Source organism: Mustelus asterias, chromosome 5 (genome assembly GCF_964213995.1).
Source record: "Mustelus asterias chromosome 5, sMusAst1.hap1.1, whole genome shotgun sequence".
In the NCBI taxonomy this organism is placed as follows: domain Eukaryota; kingdom Metazoa; phylum Chordata; class Chondrichthyes; order Carcharhiniformes; family Triakidae; genus Mustelus; species Mustelus asterias.
The window spans coordinates 9,465,285-9,482,222 of record NC_135805.1 but is presented as its reverse complement, the minus strand read 5'-3'; the positions used below and the strand labels follow the sequence as shown (position 1 = coordinate 9,482,222).

At 45.5% G+C, this 16,938-nt stretch overlaps 1 protein-coding gene across 1 annotated transcript in view; it reads right to left on the bottom strand.

The window, feature by feature from the left end:
* LOC144493945 (dynein axonemal heavy chain 8-like) overlaps positions 1-16,938 on the bottom strand; it is a 1,745,965-nt gene that overhangs the window by 531,113 nt on the left and 1,197,914 nt on the right. Inside the window, exons 47-50 of the mRNA XM_078213522.1 lie at positions 12,291-12,469; positions 6,746-6,933; positions 6,005-6,091; positions 4,966-5,073 (exon numbers count right to left, since the gene is read on the bottom strand). Coding sequence (XP_078069648.1) covers positions 4,966-5,073; positions 6,005-6,091; positions 6,746-6,933; positions 12,291-12,469 — 562 coding nt within the window. The remainder of the gene's footprint in view (positions 1-4,965; positions 5,074-6,004; positions 6,092-6,745; positions 6,934-12,290; positions 12,470-16,938) is intronic.

Here is a 16,938-nt window from a genome sequence, read left to right as displayed (position 1 = left end):
AGCTTTTATTGGTAGAGGGATTGAGTTTCAGAGCCAGGAGGTCATGTTGCAGCTGTACAAAACTCTGGTGTGGCCGCACTTGGAGTATTGCGTACAGTTCTGGTCGCTATATTATAGGAAGGACGTGGAAGCATTGGAAAGGGTGCAGAGGAGATTTACCAGGATGTTGCCTGGTATGGTGGGAAGGTCTTATGAGGAAAGGCTGAGAAACTTGAGGCTGTTTTCGTTAGAGAGAAGAAGGTTAAGTGGTGACTTAATAGAGGCATATAAGATGATCAGAGGATTGGATAGGGTGGACAGTGAGAGCGTTTTTCCTCGGATGGTGATGGCTAGCACGAGGGGACATAGCTTTAAATTGAGGGGTGATAGATATAGGGCAGATTTCAGAGTAGGTTCTTCACTCAGAGAGTAGTAAGGGCTGGAATGCCCTGCCTGCAACAGTAGTGGACTCGCCAACATTAAGGGTATTTAAATGGTCATTGGATAAACATATGGATGATATTGGAATAGTGCAGGTTAGATGGGCTTTAGATTGGTTTCACAGGTCGGTGCAACATCGAGGGCCGAAGGGCCTGTACTGCGCTGTAATGTTCTATGTTCTATGTTCTACATCCTTCTGGTAGTGTGGCGACCAGAATTGAACACTATATTCCAAGTGCGGCCTAACTAAGGTTCTATAAAGCTGTAACATGACTTGCCAATTTTTAAACTCAATACCCTGGCCGATGAAGGCAAGCATGCCATATGCCTTCTTGACTACCTTCTCCACCTGCATTGCCACTTTCAGTGACCTGTGTACCTGTACACCCAGATCCCTTTGCCTATCAATACTCTTAAGGGTTCTGCCATTTACTGTAAATTTCCTATCTGTATTGGACCTTCCAAAATGTATTACCTCATATTTATCCGGATTAAACTCCATCTGCCATCTCTCCGCCCAAGTCTCCAACTGATCTTTATCCTGCTGTATCCTCTGATGGTCCTTATCGCTATCCGCAAATCCACCAACCTTTGTGTCATCCGCAAACTTACTTATTAATCCAGTTACATTTTCCTCCAAGTCATTTATATATATTACAAACAGCAAAGGTCCCAGCACTGATCCCTGAGGAACACCACTTGTCACAGCCCTCCATTCAGAAACGCACCCTTCCACTGCTACCCTCTGTCTTCTTTGACCGAGCCAGTTTTGTATCCACCTTGCCAGCTCACCTCTGATCCCATGCGACTTCACCTTCTGCACCAGTCTGCCATGAGGAACCTTGTCAAAGGCCTTACTGAAGTCCATGTGGACAACATCCACTGCCCTACCCTCATCAATCATCTTCGTCGCTTCCTCGAAAAACTCAATCAAGTTCATGAGACACGACCTCCCCTTCACAAAACCATGTTGCCTCTCACTAATACATCCACTTATTTCCAAGTGGGAATAAAGCCTGTCTCGAAGAATCCTCTCCAATAATTTCCCGACCACTGATGAAAGGCTCACCGGCCTGTAATTACCTGGATTATTCTTGCTACCCTTCTTAAACAAAGGAGCAACATTAGAACATAGAACAGAGAACATTACAGTGCAGTACAGGCCCTTCAGCCCTCGATGTTGCGCCGACCAGTGAAACCAATCTAAAGCCCATCTCACCTACACGATTCCAATATCATCCATATGTTTATCCAATGACCATTTAAATGCCCTTAATGTTGGCGAGTCCACTACTGCTGCAGGCAGGGCATTCCACGCCCTTACTACTCTCTGAGTGAAGAACCTACCTCTGACATCTGTCCTAAATCTATCACCCCTCAATTTAAAGCTATGTCCCCTCCTGCTAGCTATCACCATCCGAGGTAAAACTATCCACCCTATCTAATCCTCTGATCATCTTGTATGCCTCTATTAAGGACTATTCTCCAATCCTCTGGGACCTCCCCTATAAGAAGTCTCACAACACCAGGTTAAAGTCCAACAGGTTTATTTGGTGGCAAATACCATAAGCTTTCGGAGCGCTGCTCTTTCGTCAGATGGAGTGGAAATGTGCTCTCAAACAGTGCACAGAGACACAAAAAATCAAGTTACAGAATACTGATTAGAATGCGAATCCCTACAACCAGCCAAGTCTTAAAGGTACAGACAATGTGGGTGGAGGGAGCATTAAACACAGGTTAAAGAGATGTGTATTGTCTCCAGACAGAACAGCTAGTGAGATTCTGCAAGTCCAGGGGACAAGCTGTGGGGGTTACTGATAATGTGACATAAATCCAACATCCCGGTTTAGGCCGTCCTCATGTGTGCGGAACTTGGCTATCAGTTTCTGCTCAGCGACTCTGCGCTGTCGTGTGTCGTGAAGGCCGCCTTGAGAACGCTTACCTGAAGATCCAAGGCTGAATGCCCGTGAGTGCTGAAGTGCTCCCCCACAGGAAGAGAACAGTCTTGCCTGGTGATTGTCGAGCGGTGTTCATTCATCCGTTGTCGTAGCGTCTGCATGGTTTCCCCAATGTACCATGCCTCGGGACATCCTTTCCTGCAGCGTATCAGGTCATGATGTGGAGATGCCAGCATTGGACTGGGGTAAACACAGTAAGAAGTTTAACAACACCAGGTTAAAGTCCAACAGGTTTATTTGGTAGCAAAAGCCACACAAGCTTTCGGAGCTCTTAGCCCCTTCTTCAGGTGAGTGGGCGTATCAGGTAGACAACGTTGGCCGAGTTGCAAGAGTAGGTACCGTGTACCTGGTAGATGGTGTTCTCATGTGCGATGATGGCATCCGTGTCAATGATCCGGCACGTCTTGCAGAGGTTGCTGTGGCAGGGTTGTGTGGTGTCGTGGTCACTGTTCTCCTGAAGGCTGGGTAGTTTGCTGCGGACAATGGTCTGTTTGAGGTTGCGTGGTTGTTTGAAGGCAAGAAGTGGGGGTGTGGGGATGGTCTTGGCGAGATGTTCGTCTTCATCAATGACACGTTCAAGGCTTCGGAGGAGATGCCGTAGCTTCTCCGCTCCGGGGAAGTACTGGACGACGAAGGGTACTCTGTCCACCGTGTCCCGTGTTTGTCTTCTGAGGAGGTCGGTGCGGTTTTTCGCTGTGGCGCGTCGGAACTGTTGATCGATGAGTCGAGCGCCATATCCTGTTCTTATGAGGGCATCTTTCAGTGTCTGGAGGTGTCTGTTGCGATCCTCCTCATCCGAGCAGATCCTGTGTGTACGGAGGGCTTGTCCGTAGGGTATGGCTTCTTTAATGTGTTTAAGATGGAAGCTGGAGAAGTGGAGCATCGTGAGGTTATCCGTGGGCTTGCGGTACAGTGAGGTGCTGAGGTGACCGTCCTTAATGGAGATGCGCGTGTCCAAGAATGCAACCGATTCCGGAGAGTAGTCCATGGTGAGTCTGATGGTGGGATGGAACTTGTTGATGTCATCATATAGTTGTTTCAGTGATTGCTCACCATGACTCCAAAGGAAGAAAATGTCACCGATGTATCTAGTGTATAGCATCGGTTGAAGGTCCTGTGCGGTGAAGAAGTCTTGTTCGAACCTGTGCATGAAGATGTTGGCATATTGAGGTGCGGATTTGGTCCCCATGGCTGTTCCGTGTGTCTGGTTGAAGAACTGGTTGTTGAAGGTGAAGACATTGTGGTCCAGGATGAAGTGGATGAGTTGTAAAATTGCATCTGGAAACTGGCAATTGACGGCATTGAGTACTGAGGCCGTTGCAGCAATGCCATCATCGTGGGAGATGCTGGTGTAGAGTGCTGAGACATCCATTGTGACGAGGAGTGCTCCTGGTTCAACTGCTCCATGTGCGCTGAGTTTCTGTAGGAAGTCCGTCGTGTCGCGACAAACGTTGGGGGTTCTTTGTACAATGGGTTTCAAGGTGCCCTCGACATAGCCGGAGAGGTTCTCGCACAGGGTCCCATTGCCTGAAACGATGGGACGGCCGGGTGTGTTTGCCTTGTGTACCCATGACCTCCCCTGTAGCCAGTGAGGATACAAAGATTTCTGTCAAGGCCCCAGAAATGTCCTCCCTTGCCTCTCTCAGTATTCTGGGGTATATCCCATCAGGCCTGGGGACTTGTTTACCTTAATGTTTCTCAAGAACCCCAGTACCTCCTCCTTTTTGATCTCAACATGACTCAAACTATCTGCACATCCTTTCCCAGACTCATCATCCACCAAGTCCTTCTGTTTGGTGAATACTGACGCAATGTACTCATTTAATACCTCGCCCATTTCCTCTGGCTCCACGCATAGATTCCCTCCCTTGTCCTTGAGTGGGCCAATGCTCTCCCTGGCTACCCCCTGGCTCTTTATATATGTATAAATGGCTTCCTTCTGCACTGTCGGGATTTTATGATTCTATGAAAACAGTGCCGGTAAGATTGGGAGAGGTGAAAATACGGGCACAAACCTGATTTTCCACCTCCCGCCTGATCTTGCCACCTCACCGAAAGTCAGGCAGGTTGAGCTCGTAAGATCACAACCATAGCAGTGAAAGTTGGGGAGACAAATTTGAGAATTTGGGAAATAAAAGAAGCCCAAACACATAAGCCTGTGTGTTGCTCATTGGTCTTGAAGAGGAGTTTAAGTCTATATGAAGAATATTGCTTGAATTGAAATTGAGATAAGAACTGTATTTTGCCATGTTTAAGTATTTCAATTGGTAAAAGTTAAGCTAATTCATTTGTTATAGTTAAACTGCATTGTTAAATAAAGTTTGTTTTGATAAAAGCTTCCTAGTGTGTCAATAGAATCACACCTGGAGTGAAACACTTTATCCTTAGACTAATGCCAAAATAGACAAACTGTCAGGATCTAGTCAGGCTTCATAACATACTTAGGTGTTTCTGCCGTCGTACCCTCACAAAAAATGGTTAGGATTTTGAATATGGACTCTATGATTTATTAGATGTAACATTGAAATTTTAAATATTTCAGTCAGAAATGAAATATGTTCTGCATTTAATCTAGGTTTATGCATACCTGCTTAGTAAGTTGTTCTTCACAGAGCTTGTAAAGTACAAAGAACTTCTGAGACAGTAATACGTTATCCAAAAATCCAACACTGGCAAGCTTGACCCTTATAATGATCTGAAACGGTTAAAGTAAATTTCACAAAGGAACTATGTTTCATACTCAAATGGAATAAATATATATAGATACATTTCTGTTTAAATAGACAAACAGACCTGCAGTACTGAACACTTGTTGACTTAGAGCCATTATGCAGAGCTACACATATCAGGTCTCAGCATCTGAATCCAATGTTAAATTTGAGTGATGTAATTTTCTGAGTTAATAGATAATTTTATGGCCAAATGGAACCTTCCTGTCGATGATTATTTAACAATTCACATCCAGTCGTTGCAGTTACTTCTTGGGGTACAGATTTCTCAAGCCTAGCTGCATGGATTAATGCCACATTGGTGGCAGATTTTTGTCCAAACCCTAATTTTTCAAATAACACATGTCCGTCCCCTCTCCACCACCTCCACATCAGCCCCCCGTCCCCGTCCCCCACTCCGCACCCTCCCCAGACCTTGCCTGAGGCTTTGTTTGAAGTACTGCAAAGGTTCCCTTACTTGCACATTTTCCAGAAATTCCCTTACACTTCTGAAGGGTCTCCCATTATTTTCTCAAGTGCACTGAGCTGCCATGTTTTACACAGCTTTCTGAAGCATGCATAACTTCGTGAAAATTGCAGAATGAGTATTTCAGTCGCCCTTTCAACGGTGCTTCTGATATCCCTCATTGGACATATTGGATCCTGAGCCATCTTCTTTGACAATTCCAGATCCAGGTCCTGCCCACCTTGTTTTTGCCAGCCGACATGATTCAATCCCATGTCAGGACCAAAAAGGTCTGAGCCCTGAAGTGGGAACTGAACCTATAACCTTTTGATTCAGGAATGAAAATGTTACTAATTGGGCCACAGCTAACAGATGTCTTAAGGACTTGAATTAAAACTTCAACAAGATGAATTCTTCTTTTGGAATATCCTCAGGATGTGAATTCCTCCTACCTGTCTGTCAGGCACCATCATGGCCACTGTTCGAAATTGGATTTTTAGATTTTCTGGCAGTTCTTGGCGTCCTGCATACCCAGGATTCTGCAAGGGTGGACAGAACAGAAAGACAGTGAGTTGAGAGATAACTGAAGAGATTTGTTTAAAATAACACTCCGAACTTGATGCACTGATAATTCGAGTGTGCAGTAGATTAAAGAAATATTTTTAGCAGCTGCTCTTAAAGTATTTCTAAGTTGAAACAGAGAGGAAAGTTGAGCAGGGAGCTTTACATAGCTGTAATGAGGCTCAGCTTATTTTCCTTCTTTTGATTTAAAAGGAAGGGAAGTCAGATGGGTGCCATTCTAGTTTCCTCGGGTGGTAAACACAAAGTTTTACTCCAAGTAATTTACTTCCTGCTGTAGCTGCATAATTATTGCTGGACTCGAGTCTGTGGATAATGAAGGGGAATTTTTCTTCTCAGAGTAGTGTGAATATATACAGTTAACTACCATCTATACATGTCCCAAGTCAGTACTGAGAGCTTTCTAAATAAAACAAGAAATGCTGGAAACAGCCAGCAGGCTTGCTGGCATCTCTATAGAGAGAGAGAAACATTTAACATTTTGAGTCCAATATGACTAAGAGCTTTTGATTTTTCCATTGAATTTAAAGAATGGCATAACATGTAAGGCAAATTATTTTTGTGTCTACATTCTATGTAAACTATATATTACTTCTGCCTTTAAACTTACTTACCATTGTGATAAAAATTCCAAACTCTGGGTTCAGTGATACATTATCTCCATCGGTGAAGATAAAATTATGTTTTCTTTCTTTCCTTGCCATGAGAACAATATAAATTTGTTGCGCTGCTACAGATAACACAGGCAGCTCAATTCGGTTAAATTCATCAAAGCAGCCCCAAGAACCAGACTGTGCTAAACCTAGCAAAACATGTAAAAGTATCAAGCAACACAAACTAATATAAACTCAATTATAAAACCTCATAACTATTGAACCTTCAGCATTAGCCTTTGATTAACATTTGACATTCCATCTGGTCATGTCATTTGAATTTAGCTTTTTGCAATATTTTTAAATGATTAGATTTATAGGTCCATTAGATAAGTGTAAGTCATTAAAATCTGTGTTTGTAAACTTATTATTGTAGAGTTAAAGGGGAATAGAAGCATGGATTTGTGATGCAGTATAAGAGAATCGGTCTTGCAGCAGTCATAGGTATTTAAAGTCTTGTTACATTTTCCTAATAAAGATATGATTTGATTTAAAGATAGAAGGCGGAATTTTACGAAAAAAATTCTTAGTGTCGAATGAGCATGAAAATGGGAGAGAATTATGCCGAATTTTTGGGCGAGCTCCCAGTCACAGTTGTACAGCATTTAGTTTAAAAAAAGCCCAGATGTGGTTCTCGCCAGTAAGGGGTGGAGCCTAATCTCACTGGTGAAGCCAGCTACTGAGCTCGAGGGGTGCCATTGCACAGGTGCCCCAATCTCCCAGTACATTGGGATGTCCTGTCGCCCTCCCCCAATCCCTGCCATGAACATCGGAACCTGCGCCAATCGCTCCCTGTGCTTGTCGGCATCCTCCCCCATCTTTGCCAGCATGTGGACACCCCTCCCATTTCCAGTGTCTATCTCCCATCCCATCCACAATCTCCCCATCACCACATAATAGAGAACTCACCCAATGGGGTACCCTAGAAACCCTGCCCTTGGTTCTATCCCATAAGGTTGGCACTACCACGGTGCATTGCCGTGTCCTTCACCATCTGGCACTATACTTACCTCTGTGCCCCAAAGCACATCACGACTTGTTTTTGTGGGGGGGTTTGCACGGACACACGGACACGGGGAGGCGGCAGCAGAATGGGGATGAACATCATGATGTGGAGATGCCGGCGTTGGACTGGTGTAAACACAGTAAGAAGTCTCACAACACCAGGTTAAAGTCCAACAGGTTTATTTGGTAGCAAAAGCCACTAGCTTTTGGAGCGCTCGCTGCTCCTTTGTCAGGTGAGTGGGATTTCAGTTCACAAACAGGGCATATAAAGGCACAAAGTCAATTTACAAAATAATGGTTGGAATGCGAGTCTTTACAGGTAATCAAGTCTTAAAGGTACAGACAATGTGAGTGGAGAGGGGGTTAAGCACAGGTTAAAGAGATGTGTATTGTTTCCAGCCGGGACAGTGAGTGAGATTTTGCAAGGCCAGGCAAGTTGTGGGGGTTACAGATTAGTGTGACATGAACCCAAGATCCCGGTTGAGGCCATCCTCATGTGTGCGGAACTTGGCTATCAGTTTCTGCTCAGCGACTCTGCGTTGTCGTGTGTCTTGGAGAACGCTTACCCGAAGGTCAGAGGCCGAATGCCCGTGACCGCTGAAGTGTTACCCAACAGGAAGAGAACACTCTTGCCTGGTGATTGTCGAGCGGTGTTCATTCATCCATTGTCATAGCATCTGCATGGTCTCCCCAATGTACCATGCCTTGGGACATCCTTTCATGCAGCGTATCAAGTAGACAATGTTGGCCGAGTTGCAAGTGTATGTACCGTGTACCTGGTGGATGGTGTTCTCACGTGAGATGATGGCATCCGTGTCGATGATCCGGCACATCTTGCCGAGGTTGCTGTGGCAGGGTTGTGTGGTGTCGTGGTCACTGTTCTCCTGAAGGCTGGATAGTTTGCTGCGGACAATGGTCTGTTTGAGGTTGTTTGAAGGCAAGAAGTGGGGATGTGGGGATAGCCTTGGCGAGATGTTTGTCTTCATCGATGACACGTTGAAGGCTCCGGAGAAGATGGTGTAGCTTCTCCACTCAAGGGAAGTAGTGGACGACGAAGGGTACTCTGTCCGCCGTCTCCTGTGTTTGTCTTCTGAGGAGGTCGGTGCAGTTTTTCACTGTGGCGCGTCGGAACTGTAGATCGATGAGTCGAGCGCCATATCCTCTTCTTATGAGGGTATCTTTCAGCGTCTGGAGGTGTCTGTTGCGATCCTCCTCATCCGAGCAGATCCTGGAGGGCTTGTTGGTAGGAGATGGCTTCTTTAACGTGTTTAGGGTGGAAGCTGGAGAAGTGGAGCATCGTGAGGTTTTCCGTGGGCTTGCGGTACGGTGAAGTGCTGAGGTGACCGTCCTTAATGGAGATGCGTGTTTCCAAGAATGCAACTGATTCCGGAGAGTAGTCCATGGTGAGTCTGATGGTGGGATGGAACTTGTTGGTGTCATCATAGAGTTGTTTCAGTGATTGTTCACCATGAGTCCAAAGGAAGAAAATGTCATCGATGTAACTAGTGTATAGCATCGGTTGAAGGTCCTGTGCGGTGAAGAGGTCTTGTTCAAACCTGTGCATGAAGATGTTGGCATATTGAGGTGCGAATTTGGACCCCAAGGCTGTTCTGTGTGTGTGGATGAAGAACTGGTTGTTGAAGGTGAAGATGTTGTGGTCCAGGATGAAGCGGATGAGTTGTAAAATTGCATCTGGAGATTGGCAGTTGTCGGCGTTGAGTACTGAGGCAGTTGCAGCAATACCATCGTCATGGGGGATGCTGGTGTAGAGTGCCGAGACATCCATTGTGACGAGGAGTGCTCCTGGTTCAACTGCTCCATGTGTGCTGAGTTTCTGTAGGAAGTCCATAGTGTCGCGACAAAAGCTGAGACCATGCAGATGCTACGACAATGGATGAATGAACACTGCTCGACAATCATCAGGCAAGACTGTTCTCTTCCTGTTGGGGAACACTTCAGCGGTCACGGGCATTCGGCCTCTGATCTTCGGGTAAGCGTTCTCCAAGGCAGCCTTCACAACACACGACAGTGTAGAGTCACTGAGCAGAGACTGATAGCCAAGTTTTGCACACATGAGGACAGCCTCAACCGGGATCTTGGGTTCATGTCACACTATCTGTAACCCCCACGACTTGCCTGGCCTTGCAAAATCTCACTCACTGTCCCGGCTGGAGACAATACACATCTCTTTAACTTGTGCTTAATCCTCTCTCCACTCACATTGTCTGTACCTTTAAGACTTGATTACCTGTAAAGACTCGCATTCCAACCATTATTTTGTAAATTGAGTTTGTGTCTTTATATGCCCTGTTTGTGAACTGAAATCCCACTCACCTGCGAAGGAGCAGCGAGCGTTCCGAAAGCTAGTGGCTTTTGCTCCCAAATAAACTTGTTGGACTTTAACCTGGTGTTGGGAGACTTCTTACTGTGTTTACCACAGTCCAACGCCGGCATCTCCACATCTTGATGACAGAAGCCAGAGGGTGGTTGTACAGGATTGTTTTTCAAACTGGAGGCCTGTGACCAGCAGTGTGCCTCAGGGATCAGTGCTGGGTTCACTGTTATTTGTCGTTTATATTAATGATTTGGATGAGAATATAGGAGGCATGGTTAGTAAGTTTGCAGATGACACCAAGATTGGTGGCATAGTGGACAGTGGAGAATGTTATCTCGGATTGCAACAGGATCTTGATCTATTGAGTCAATGGGCTGATGAATGACAGATGGAGTTTAATTTAGATAAATGCGTGGTGTTGCATTTTGGTAGATTTAACCAGGGCAGGACTTAGTTAATGGTAGGGCGTTGGGGAGAGTTACAGAACAAAGAGATCTAGGAGTACATGTTCATAGCTCCTTGAAAGTGGAGTCACAGGTGGACAGAATGGTGAAGAAAGCATTCGGCATGCTTGATTTCATCGGTCAGAACATTGAATACAGGAGTTGGGACGTCTTGTTGAAGTTGTACAAGACATTGGTAAGGCCACACTTGGAATACTGTGTGCAATTCTGGTCACCCTATTATAGAAAGGATATTATTAAACTAGAAAGAGTGCAGAAAGGATTTACCAGGATGCTACTCGGACTTGATGGATTGAGTTATAAAGAGAGGCTGAATAGACTGGGACTTTTTTCTCTGGAGCGTAGGAGGCTGAGGGGTGATCTTATAGTGGTCTATAAAATAATGAGGGGCAAAGATCAGCTAGATAGTCAATATCTTTTCCCAAAGGTAGGGGAGTCTAAAACTAGAGGGCATAGGTTTAAGTTGAGAGGGGAGAGATACAAAAGTGTCCAGAGGGGCAATTTTTTCACACAGAGGGTGGTGAGTGTCTGGAACAAGCTGCCAGAGGTAGTAGTGGAGGCGGGTACAATTTTGTCTTTTAAAAAGCATTTAGACAGTTACATGGGTAAGATGGGTATAGAGGGATATGGGCCCAATGCGGGCAATTGGGATTAGCTTAGGGGTTTAAAAAAAAATAAGGGCGGCATGGGCAAGTTGGGCCGAAGGGCCTGTTTCCATGCTGTAAACCTCTATGACGCTATGAAACTTGGCAAGTGTGAATCTTACAGATGCTACTCCCACCAGGTATGATGACTTTTTAAAATTCATTTATGGGACATGGGTGTCACTGGCTGGCCAGCATTTATTGCCCATTTCTATTTGCCCTTAGGAAGGTGCTGATGAGCTGCCTTCTTGAATCGCTGCAGTCCATGTTCTGTGGGTTGACCCACAATGCCGTTAGGGAGGGAATTCCAGGATTTTGACCCAGCGACTGTGAAGGGATTGCAATATATTTCCAAGTCAGGATGATGAGTGGCTTGGAGGGGAACTTGCAGGTGGTGGTGTTCCCATTTATCTGCTGCCCTTGTCCTTCTAGATGTAAGTGGTCATGCGTTTGGAAGGTGCTGTCTAAGGATTTTTGGTGAATTGTTGCAGTGCATCTTGTAGATAGTACACACTGCTGCTACTGAGTGTTGGTGGTGGAGGGATTGAATGTTTGTAGATGTGGTGCCAATCAAGCGGGCTGCTTTGTCCTAGACAATTGACATGGTGAAAGTTAGGATTGGATAATAATGGCACAAGTAAAGAAAGAAGAGAGGAAGTACAAATTGTTACAGCTGAACCATTACCAACATTTGCTGGTCAAGAATATGGCAGCAGAGGTTATGATCTAAAATCCAAAATTTTGGTGCTGAAAAGCCACAAATGACTCATCGAGAGATGATGTCCTTTTTTTGGCCTTCATTCAAACAGTGTAAGAGACTGAGGACAGTGGGAGTGGGACAGAGAATTAAGAAGGCAAGTAGCTGGATGCTCAAGGTCACACTTGTGGACAAAATACAAATATTCAGCAAAATGTCTGAGCTGGCTAATGCAGAGGAGACCACACCATGAGCAACAAATACCGGATACATTCATCTGTAGGTTAGTAATGCAGCTTATGGTCATATGACAATAAAACTTAAAACGAGAATGTATTGTTGTGTTTTCATATGCAGTTACCTTTGAAGATTCTCCCTAATCCTCTGAAATCCATTTGATCTGAACAATTGAACACAACGACATATTTTCCAAGAGCTTTACCCATGTCCTTCACAGTCTCTGTTTTCCCTGTACCAGCAGGTCCAGCAGGGGCAGCTCCCATATTCATCCACAAAGCCTGAGCTAAAGTGATGTAACACCTACAATTAAAAAATACTATTAACCATTAATTTAAAAACAGTAAAAATCACAGTTACATTGAGGGATCCTGTATGGTGTGTTACAAATATAATGGGCTACAGGGCAAATTAAACCAAAAGCTGTTAAATGAATTCCATGAGATAATAAGACTTAAGCCATAATTTTTTGATCGCTGTAAATAACAGAATTGTGCAAAGGACCTGGAAAGTAGCCAAAGTAATATGTATTCAGAAAGTGAGAGCAGGATAAGCAGCGCAACATTTGATCAGTTCATGTAACAATTGTGAGCAACTACTTGGGCCTAAAAATCTAAGTAAGCCAGAGCATACATTCAACAGCAACACCGAAATGGTGCCAGAATTTGAAGTTCAACCCATTTATGCCCAGATTCTGCTGCTTTACACGGACCAGCAAAATTCAAGTTGGGAGTGGGGTGGGGGGAGATCTTTTGGGCAGATGGCGGGGGGTGCGGGTGAGGATGCAGGTGGCATATGGCAGAAGAATCTTCTTCTTGAGGAGTTTCAACACTAATCTAGTGTGGTGAAGTTGGGTCGAGTAATTATAGATTGGTGTTGGTAAAATTGCAAAATGTGAGGGAGAAAGCTTTGCATGGTACCTTTAAAAGGTGGTGCTTTTTTCTGTACTAGAGAACCCCAAACTAAAACATTTGTATCAAAAGGCCAAGCAGCAGTTTTTACCAAGACAACAGGCTTTTGAATTTAACCAATCAATTTGAATCAGGCACTTAGAGATCAAGAACCTATTAAATTTAAATCTGATGGTTCTGACAACTTGGGACCAATCCTATTGTATGAAATATTGATATGTCGTCACAGGTATAAAAGAAGGGGACAATGGGACAAAAAGGAGAGAGCAACTGCTACCTGCCAAAGATAACAGTTCATAGCTCTCAGAGAGACAGAATCGCTGGCTTTCATAGCGTCATCTATGTCTTAGAGAAAGCATCATCTAGATAGCAAAGGTACCAAAGAAAAAAGAAATTCCAGACAGAAGAATCAACAGAGGAGACCCAGAACATTCCAGAAGACACAAAACCTATTTTTGTTAATGAGTGGGAATTGTATTTATTTGAACAACATTCCATTAGAATCTTGATTTATTTGGTTTGTCAATAGTTTAGTTAATTTCTTCACTGTTAGTTAGATAAATAAATTGTTACATGTTGATTTTAGAGAGAGTGTCAGGGATTTATTTTGTATTTAACCACTAGAAGTTGCTGAAGTGCAGGTCACACCACTTCACACAAACATTTTACAGATTATAAGTCGAGGTACTCCTCTTTGGATGTTTTGGTGTTAGTTCTCAGAGGGGGTATCAACCTCCACTTTATAACACCAGAAATTCTGCAAGGATCCAGGATAAATCATTAATCTGTGAAACCTTTGAAAGTATGTCAAATAGACTTAGCAGCTGAAGATATTTTTTAAGGTTTCTTCTATTTCATATGTGCTGAGACTTGGGATCTTTGCGACCCAATGCGGGGGAGATCTGGCATCAGGAGATTTTCTGATTTTTCGGATCCACATCAGTTAAAAAACCCTCTTTGCTTCTTGGTGTGGGTGCAGGGTGGGAGAACTTAAGCGTCCAAGGAATGGCAATCACCGTCAGATTACCACTCTGTTTCTATTTACTTAACTTGCACTGGAGATTCGCAGGTCTTGTGGCACAGTGGGTAGATTCTGTGCCTTTGAGCCAGAAACTCCAGATTCAAGTCCCAACCCAGGAGGTAATCATATAGCCAAAAACAGGTTGAGTATCAACCTGCAAAATCTTTCCAACACATGCCAATGGTAGGCAGTAAGAGTGGGAGTGACTCCTGGTCAACCATGCTTGATTTGGAGCAGTGCCCTTAAGCTATAAGCCTCTGGTAATGAACTCATGATCGACTCCAGGAAAAACGAGCTTTGGGAACAGATGGAGCTCTCTCATGTACCACTAGATGTAGGAAGAGGAATAACTACCAAAGCTCCTCATTTCTCACCCAGAATTTCAAGTTAGGCCCCTGAGAAATGTGGAGCATAGAGTACTTCTTGAGAATTCAGGGGTATCGGGGAAAGCTAGCCACACCCCATTTTAAGACATTAACTATTATATTGTCGTAACTTTTATTTTGTCAGATTCCTTACTGAAATCCATGTAGACCACATCGATTGCACTACCCGCATCAATCCTCCTTGTTACTTCCTCAAAAGCTCGAAAGTTAGTAAGACATGAGAGGGCAATTCTCCCAAAAAAATTCTAAAATTCATGTTAAAAACTGGAGTAAATCACACTGGTTTTTTCAGCGGTAAATGAATCTTCCACACTCTATGCACCACAAGTGTAAATCCCATTGAAAATCAGTGGGTAGGGCCAATTCCCTTTGGAGAGGCTGGCAGTATAGTGCTGAGCAGGCCACTGCGCATGCGCCGATCTGTCAGCGCCGAGATCGTTGCATGAAGTGCCGGCTTCCCGGTCACTGGCAGCTCAATTGCTGCCCAGCCCCGGGACCCCCGCATTGCTGGCCGTGCAACTGCCCCCCACCATGGCCCGTTCATTGGCCTCGTGAGCATGTTTGGGCCAGTTTCGACACCAGCTCCCCCCCCCCCCCCCCCCACCCCACCCCGCCTCAATGTTGCCCCCTCCACAGCCCTGATCTCCCGATTTCTCCAAACCCCGATCACAGTCCTGACCCCCCCAGACCGCAGTCCCACCTCTCCCCCCCCCCCCCCCCCCCATATGTCCAGCCCCGATTGCTGGCCTCCCTCCCTCTGTCACTCAACCCAAATGCAGAGTGGCAGCGGGACATTCTACCCCCACCGATCGCCCCAATCAGGTCATGCCCTGCCCTTTGGCACTGCCCGATGCCTGGTGGCCAGTGCCAAGCTTCCCCCTGGACATTGGCACTTTGCCCCTTGGGCAGTGCCTGGAGGCCCAGGCTGGCTCTGCCAAGGCAGCAATGCCCAGGAGCACTCACTCTCCCGGCACCTGACCCTCTGGGGGCGTACTTCACTCCAGCAGGATCGGGCTGCCAGCTGCCCGCAAGTGGGGAAGCTAAACTAAAACCCGCTGGAGTTAACAACTCCTGGCAGGGGCGGAGGTGGGGGGGGGGGGGGGGGGGGGGCGGTTGTTGAGGCTAGTGGGCCCGGAGATTTCAGTCCTGGACCCACTACTGATGGGGAGAGTTTAAACTAGATAGGTTGGGGGGAGGGGAGCAAGACGAGGAGACTGGGAGCAAGGAAGTTAGGTCACAAACAGAGCAGGGTTATAGACAGTGCAAGAGGGAGGATGGACGGGGAATAGAGAAGGGGAGAGCTCAGACCAAAGGATTGAGATGTATTTACTTTAATGCCAGGAGTATAGTGAATAAAGGGGATGAGCTCAGAGCATGGATGGATGCCTGGAAGTGTGATGTGGTGGCCATTACGGAGACTTGGATGTCTCAGGGTCAGGACTGGATACTCCAGGTGCCGGGATTCAGATGCTTCAGGAAGGACAGGGAGGGAGGCAAGAGAGGGGGTGGAGTGGCACTGCTGATCAGGGATAGTGTCACAGCTGTAGAGAAGGTGTATGCTGTGGAGGGATTGTCTACAGAGTCTCTGTGGGTGGATGTTTGGAGTGGGAAGGGGTCGATCACTTTGCTGGGAGTTTTCTATAGGCCGCCCAATAGTAACAGGGAGGTGGAGGAGCAGATAGGGAAACAGATCCTGGAGAGTTGCAATAATAGCAGAGTTGTTGTGATGGGAGACTTTAATTTCCCAAACATAGATTGGAATATCCCAAGGGTAAGGGGATTGGATGGGGAGGAGTTCGTTAGGTGTGTTCAGGAGGGTTTCCTGACACAGCATGTGGACAAGCCTACAAGAGGAGAGGCTGTACTTGATCTGATACTGACCAATGAACCTGGACAGGTGTCAGATCTCTCAGTGGGAGAGCATCTTGGGGATAGCGATCATAACTCTATCTCCTTTATGTTTGCATTGGAAAAAGAGAGGATCAGGCAAGCTCGGAAAGCGTTTATATGGAGTAAGGGGAAATATGAAGACATAAGGCAGCAAATTAGAGGAGTAAATTGGAAGGAGGTATTCTCAGGGAAATGTACTGAAGAGAGGTGGCAGTTTTTCAAGGAATGTCTGTCTAGAGTTCTACTCCATCATTTCCACTCCATCTGACGAAGGAGCAGTGCTCCGAAAGCTTATGGTATTTGCTATCAAATAAACCTGTTGGACTTTAACCTGGTGTTGTGAGACTTCTTACTAGAGTTCTACAGGACAACGTTCCGAGCAGACAGGAAGGTGTTGGTAGATTAAAGGAACCGTGGTGCACGAAAGCTGTGCGGGACCCAGTCGCGAAGAAAAGGAAAGCGTACAAAAGGTTCAGAGAGCTTGGCGAAGATAGGGATCTAGATGAGTTTACGGCTTGTAGGAAGGGACTAAAGAAGGAAATTAGGAGAGCCAGAAGGGGTCAC